Genomic DNA, 7,372 nt, shown 5'->3' with positions numbered 1-7,372 from the left:
GTTTCTGGAATCATGGCATGAACTTTCACTTAATACCATCAAGCTCTCATTTGCTAATATGCCACTAGCTTTGACTAAATGTTAATATAAGGGCAAGGCATGCACACGGTTGAGTATTTATGGATTACAGGCTACAAGGAGGAATTTGTTCTTTGATCTAATGCAGCGGTCTATAACTTAATAGCTGGTTACGAGGCTCTTGTCTTTTCTGAATGGAAACAGAGTATGTGTACTGAGGAAAGTTATTACTTCCAGATGACACTGTGTGCGTGATTGATTACACCTTGCTCTAAGCTCACACATACAGAATTTCGACCTCTAAGCAGTGAGAGTCAGCAAGCAGCAGGAGGTGACTCAAGTTAACGTGAAGAACAGATCAGCTTAGAGTAAATAATTGATAAGTATTCTCGAGTAAAAGATTGCTGAGGTCAGTGATCACGTGAGTGGTGTGGATTGATGTACAATAATGCATGCAAATTTCAACCTAAACCCACTGTGGATCTAACAATAATGATTAAAAAGTGCCAACAAAAATATATTGCCTTTTTCAAAATCAGACATTATTTTAGAATTTTGACTTCTAGGCATACTAAAAGAAGAATCTATTCCAATCCATTTCTACTACTCAACTTTGCTAATTATCAGTGTGTTGATTTATGAAAGTAGTTGATATGTCAACGTTGAATCTGTGCTCAGAGCTTAAGAGAGAGCTTAAAAGGATTAGTTGTTTAAACGTCTATTCAGCTACCATCTACAGAGCTCTGCTAGCAGGGTGCCTTTATCCTTTTATTTTGCACGAAAATATGGGCGATTATTTATTCATTAATAATAAAAACATAATGTTTTGGCTCATAACAATTTAAAGTCAGACAAATGTAAAAAGTGTTTTTTATTATATCTTGGGTGCAGTTTCTAAGACAAATGTCATGCTTATCACTTATGTTCTCAGACTAAATACAGTCCAGAATGACTCAAAAGTCTGAATCCTCAGGCAACATATTTAAAAGTATGAATTACACGAATTGATCACTTTACAGCACTTGTGTATAAACAGAATAGGATTTATATATATATATATATATATATATATATATATATATATTTATTATCATATAAATTGCCTACAGATCCAGAAATCAAGGCCACAATATACACCAATCAGCCATAACATAAAACCACCATGTTAACCTAAGGGTTCACCTTGTGTGCCCATGGTGGTGCTGGCTCCTCTAGGTATGGCCATACAGGGCCTCTGGGGTTGTGCTGTGGTGTCTTGAACTTGGTGTTTCAATACCTTTCTGTTCTGGCCAGCATTGTTTTTTTCTGTGGGATTGGAACGGGCCACAGACATGGGTGAAACTTGGGTGTCAATGATCCTGTCACCAGTTTGCTGTTGTATAGTTGGTAATCAGTGTTGTTCAGTTCACCTGGTGTTAATGTTGTTAATGCTGTGCATGATTATTGTATATATTAACAGTGTTTTGACTTTCATGGATTGCTTATTTATCTATCCTCCATTTTTTCCCCCAGTAGTGCGTGAACTGTAATATTTAACATTCTTATGTATTAATTGTATTAATATATATACTCAGCAAAAAAAGAAACATCCCCTGACTTTCAACTGTTTTTACTTTCAGTAAACTTAATGTGTAAATATTTGTATGAACACTAAAAGAGTCAACACCATAAGACATAAACTAAAAATGTTTCACAATGTGTCCCTGAATGAAGGGAGGCTCAAAAACAAAAGTACCAGTCAGTATCTGGTGTGGCCACCAGCTGCTTGAAGTACTGCAGTGCATCTCCTCCTCATGGACTGCCTATTGCGGACAGTCTGAGCACTAATGGAGGGACTGTGTGTTCCTGTACCTGTCACGCAGGAGTGATATTTGGACGTACCAATCCTGTGCAGGTGTTGTAACACGTGGTCTTTTACTGCGAGGATGATCAGCTGTCCTTCCTGTCCCCCTGTAGCACTGTCTTAGGCGTCTCACAGTGCGGACATGGCAATTTATTGCCCTAGCCACATCAGCAGTCCTCATGCCTCCCTGCAGCATGCCTAATGCACGTTCACGCAGATGAGCTGGGACCCTGGGCATCTTTCTTTGGGTGTTTTTCACAGTCGGTAGACAAGTCTCTTTAGTGTCCTGTGATTTTAGAACTGTGACCTTAAATGCCTACTTTCTGTAAGCTGTTAAGGTCTTAACGACCATTCCACAGGTGCATGTTAATTAATTGATTATGGTTAATTGAACATGCATGGATAACATTGTTAAAACCCTTTAAAATGAAGATCTGTAAAGTTATTTGGATTTTTACAACATTATTGTTGAAATACAGAGTCCTGAAAAAAGGACGTTTCTTTTTTTGCTGAGTATATATATATGTGTATTAATTTGTAAGAATAAAAATTTTAGCAGGTTTAATAATCTGGCCTTTTCTGATGTTCACATATTTTTGTTAAACCACTGGTAAACATTAATGTTAAATTCACTTTTGAATTATTCCTTTTAAAGCAATATACAGTACACCAATCATCCAGAGCATTAACAACAACACCACCAGATGAACTGAACAACACTGATCATCAAATATACACCAACAAACTGGTGACAGGATAATGGGCATTCTAGGCTCACCCTTTCCAATGACAAAAAGGAAAGGACAAAAAGCCAATGCTGAGCAGAATAGAAGGACATCAGAAGCGGTCACATGATGTCAACAGAAAGTACAGGACAGACTAGGAAAAGCAGACATGAATAAGGTTGATTATTATGCACTAAAATTTAGGTGTACCGTAAGTGAAGTTCTGTTCAAAGAGAACTACCAAAGATAATGTGCTTGATTTTACTAATCAATGAGATGAAAGTCTGAGCAACCAAAAAGTAATAAGGATATATGAACAAGGGGGGAAAAGAACTGTCTCGTCCTGTCATATGCTTACATATTCGCTTTGCAGTAGCAACTTGTTGGCTTACATTAATTGTTGTTCGCTATATATCTTGGTAGTTGCCTAGCAAAGGGTTTAATAGTCAAGAATAATTAAAAACACTAGCAGTGGGTTTGGTGCATAATTTGTATTTGTTTGGTTGTTGAGATCAAATCTCAGCAATCATTCTCCAGTATTCTTAATTAATCTTTAACTCAAAATATTAATATAGTGTGTTCACAAAACATCAGCTTCAGCGCAAGCTGCAAAATCTTTCTAAAACCACTTACTGCATATTCCAGCAGGGTTCATGTACTTAAGATAGACATGTTGTAACTTCACCTTTGCCTAATACAGTGACTAGTATATGATTCCCACTGGTTCGAGCAGAATGTATCGTTTGATTGATGGAGGTAATTTAAGTCTTCTGACACCCGATTCAATGCAGCAGCACATCGCCATGCGGATGGCACATCTGGCCAGGTGTTGCAGAGAACGTGGACTTGTGCAGGCAGCAAACAATGAGTCATAAAACCTTGTGTGGCTCTTAGTAAAAGAAGGAGAGAAATATAAAGTTTTTAATGTATAATAAAGTATATACAGTACTGTATATGTTTATAATAATGCATAATCAGGTTGTTTGTGCGTTTTCTGTTCAGAAAATTACATTCCTATTTTAAATATTAATATATTTAGCCCTATTTTAAAATGTTATCTTTTATATATTTGGATGGTTAGCAGGTTCAGCTTTATTTATTTATTTTATATATTTTTTTATGAGAAATCCTTTGTTTTTAAGAGTTTCCCTTAGAAGAACAAATCATAAAATGCTGTAGTGATAAATAAAGCCCTAGTTCGTCTGATATTTTTGGTGGACCAGATATAGGTTATCTTGACCATAACTCAGCTTTTTACTAAACTCTTAGCAAAAAATCTTTTAACCCATTTAGGTCTCAATGACACACCTTGTATGTTGTTTCAGGAATAGCTGCTCTCCATTTTGGGGTACTCGTGAGATGCTCATAGGAATTTGCCATCACCTCGACTGTCCTGGGGTCATCATGGCTCAGCTGCAACACCTAGTTAATAGAATGGACAGTGTTACTCTGAATCAAATAATATTAAAATACTACATTAGGACATTTTCAGTCCTAAATTAGCAAAGAAACTAAGCAAACTTGTACCTTGTGGAATTGTTTTGGGTAGACTCTAGGTGCTCCATAGTTAAGCAGGAGCTGGAAGCAGCGATATGGTACACAGTAAGGACGCATCTGCCCCATATTTAGCACGTATTGAATCGGTGCACAACCGTTCATGTCCATAATCTTGGGATCAGCCCCGGCCTCAAGCAGAATCTGCATCAGTGCTTGGTCACAGTTCCATGAGGCTTTGTGAAGGGCTGTTTTTTTGTCTTCATCTTGGATGTTTGGTTTAGCCCCATAGTCCAGCAACATGCGGCACACAAGATGATGCTTCTCACTATACGTCTGTTCACGGGTATCCATAGCCCAGAATGCAGCAGTGATTAAAGGGGTCTCCATACGGGCATTGGGAACATTTACATTAGCACGGTGCGCAGCGTAAAGGCCAACCAGCCCAGGTATACCGAGGCGTGCAGCTATGTGTAGTGGACTGTCTTCGTCGGTGTTCTGGCTCGGTCTGTTCACATCTGCTCCTGTTTATAAAATGACGTAATGTGAATCTGTGATATTACCTACTGTATTCATCATGAAGACTCAACCATACAGTAGCAATGCACCAAACACCAGTATAAACTAGTTATACTTCTTGGGTGAAAAATCATAAATTGTTAATTTCCAAACAATTAGCTTTTAATTTAAAAACTAAAGAAAATAAACAGAGGTCACTTGGCAGCCCCATCAGCACTATTTTAATTAATACATCATTGGTGGTAGTCTGTTCTTTGTTTTATTTTGCACAATTTACTATTAAACAAATTTGGACATTCAGTAATTGCTGCTTATTTGTAAACCTTTAAGTATCAGCTGTCTGGCACACTCCACCGACTCCTGTGTACTGCAGTAATGCAGTGGGGTGTGTCCACTCAGGGACATGCCGTTGATCTTTGCCCCCCAGTTGAGCAGTAGAGCCACGCAGTCAGCATGAGACAATTCACAAGCCACATGCAGGGGTGTTTTCCCATTGGGCTTCCTGTTCACAGCTGCTCCCCTCTGCAGAAGCACCAAGGCACTCTCCACCGCATTGTGCAGCATACATATGTGAATGCCCATCGCCCAGGAAGACTCCAGCTTATAGTCTGGTAGCCAGTAACCTAGAGTCAATAATCCATTAAATAAAGCACAGCATTAGAGATGACCATAACTCAGAATAATGTAAGGTTTTGTGTAAAAAAATTTGACTACTGAGATTTTTTTAAACAATAGTATGTGTTATTGACCCAATCTCGTCAAAACCAGACGAAAACAGATATAAAGAAAACCTGTATGATGATGCATGCAGTTTGTTCATAAGCTTTTGTTACTTCCTTTTTTGGTTGAAAGCAAAACACAAGCTTCAAATAAATAGTTACTGCTTTTAAACTCATGTTTATGAGACGATTTCAACATGACCTGTCCACATTTCTGCCACAGTGTTTCTTAATAAGGGAGGACCCATGAGAGTGTATCATCTTTTTAATAAGCTCAATTATTAGAGGTGTCAAGTAACAAAGTACAAATACTTCGTTACGTTACTTAAGTAGAAATTTTGAGTATCTATACTTTACTGGAGTAATTATTTTTAAGCCGACTTTTTACTTCTACTCCTTACATTTTCACGCAATTATCTGTACTTTCTACTCCTTACATTTAAATATATATATATATATATATATATATATATATATATATATATATATATTTTTGATGAATCACTTGGATTAATCATTCATTCTGACAGCACTAATGTTTATTGTAGACAACCATACAAGGGTAATTGTTACTAAGCCTGCCCTGAGTACACTAATTTTCTTGTATGTTGCCCTCACAGATTCCTGCAGCTAAGCTTGAATGTACATTTACATTGCAATAAAGGTTACCGATGACATGCCTCTGAAGTTTGACCTTTTTGCACCATTAAAATACTTATAGGCAACTAGTTATCATATCTTCTTCTCCATAAAACATGTTAATGCTCAGAAGTACACATATATGGTTCTTTAATGTATTTGCATTGTACTAAAATGCATTCTTTTTCGATTGCCATATACAGTATCCCAAATCACTATGGCCGTTAAAAAATACAAGAAAATAACAACACATTTCTTTTTTTTTTAATGAAGCGTTAGTGCAGTATATAGGCCCGTGGCTCAGCCTAAGCTTTTATCCTTAATGCCCCCCCCCCCCCACGTTACTTTTACTTTTATACTTTAAGTAGTTTTGAAACCAGTACTTTTACACTTTTACTTGAGTAAAAAGCTTGAGTTGATTCAACTTCTAAAGAAGTCTTTTTAAACCCTAGTATCTATACTTCTAGTCAAGTATAGTAATGAATGTGAATACTTTTGACACCACTGCCAATTATATATCTTTAAGAACTTGACAGAGCCCTAACCTCAACCCTATCGAGCACCTTTGGGATGAACTAGAATGAAGATTGCAAGCCAGGTCTTCTCGTCCAACATCGTTGCCTGACCATATAAACGTTCTACAGAATTTATGGGCATGAGTTCCCACAGAAACATTCCAAAACTTTGAGAACACCCTTCCAAGAAGAGTGAATGTTGATGTATGTCTTTACAGGTTTGGCCAAATACCATTGCGATATTACACAACCCACCTTTTCCAAATTTCTTATATTTATTACTGAGTTATAACTGTTAGTCTGAATGGGTTTAATCAAAACCTTAATAATATGTTGGTCTACAATAACTTGAATTAACATCTTGAATATAAGCCCAGACTTTATTTAGTAGCCTATTTAAAAAAATCTCTATCACTTTAATAAATAGACAAAATATTATTGCTCATATTTAAATAGTGTTCATTAAATACATATGTGGTTATGGGGTCGGTGGAATTTATTTTTAGCGTCAAATTGCAGTAAGCTAATAGGCTACACAGCGGTGCGGGTTTGATAGGAGGATTATAATTTCATTTTTCATGACTATACTGCATACTTTTATTTCGTCGAAAATATTTTTTAAATAGCTGTACAAACTGAGAGCACGCGAACAGTGTGACTCAGCGTTACAGCACTGAGTGTGGCGCCATCTTCTGGCCGGCCTCATTCACTGCTCGTCTGTTACTCAGTAAAACTACTGTATTTACCTTGCTTATAGGACGCCAGTATTCTTCCTCGGTCCTCCACGTCGAACACCGTGTCGATATCGAAGTTGGTGGTGCGGAGGATTTCGTCCACATCTTCGGCGTCATTGCGCTGCAGCGCGGAAAGAAACCGAGGCTTCATTCTGTCAGCGTTTTC

The 7,372-nt window shown here is 37.3% G+C and overlaps 1 protein-coding gene across 1 annotated transcript; it reads right to left on the bottom strand.

Moving 5' to 3' along the window:
* Positions 1-2,608: 2,608 nt before the first annotated feature.
* Positions 2,609-7,372, bottom strand: asb4 (ankyrin repeat and SOCS box containing 4). The gene is made up of 5 exons (XM_053493116.1): positions 7,219-7,372; positions 4,923-5,222; positions 4,114-4,604; positions 3,895-4,008; positions 2,609-3,475 (listed from the first exon to the last, which is right to left on the bottom strand). Exons 1-5 carry the CDS (start codon positions 7,355-7,357, stop codon positions 3,290-3,292), a joined length of 1,230 nt encoding a protein of 409 aa, XP_053349091.1. The 5' UTR covers positions 7,358-7,372; the 3' UTR covers positions 2,609-3,289.

Source organism: Clarias gariepinus, chromosome 3, assembly GCF_024256425.1.
Source record: "Clarias gariepinus isolate MV-2021 ecotype Netherlands chromosome 3, CGAR_prim_01v2, whole genome shotgun sequence".
Classification (NCBI taxonomy): domain Eukaryota; kingdom Metazoa; phylum Chordata; class Actinopteri; order Siluriformes; family Clariidae; genus Clarias; species Clarias gariepinus.
This window is presented reverse-complemented; position numbering and strand designations above follow the sequence as displayed.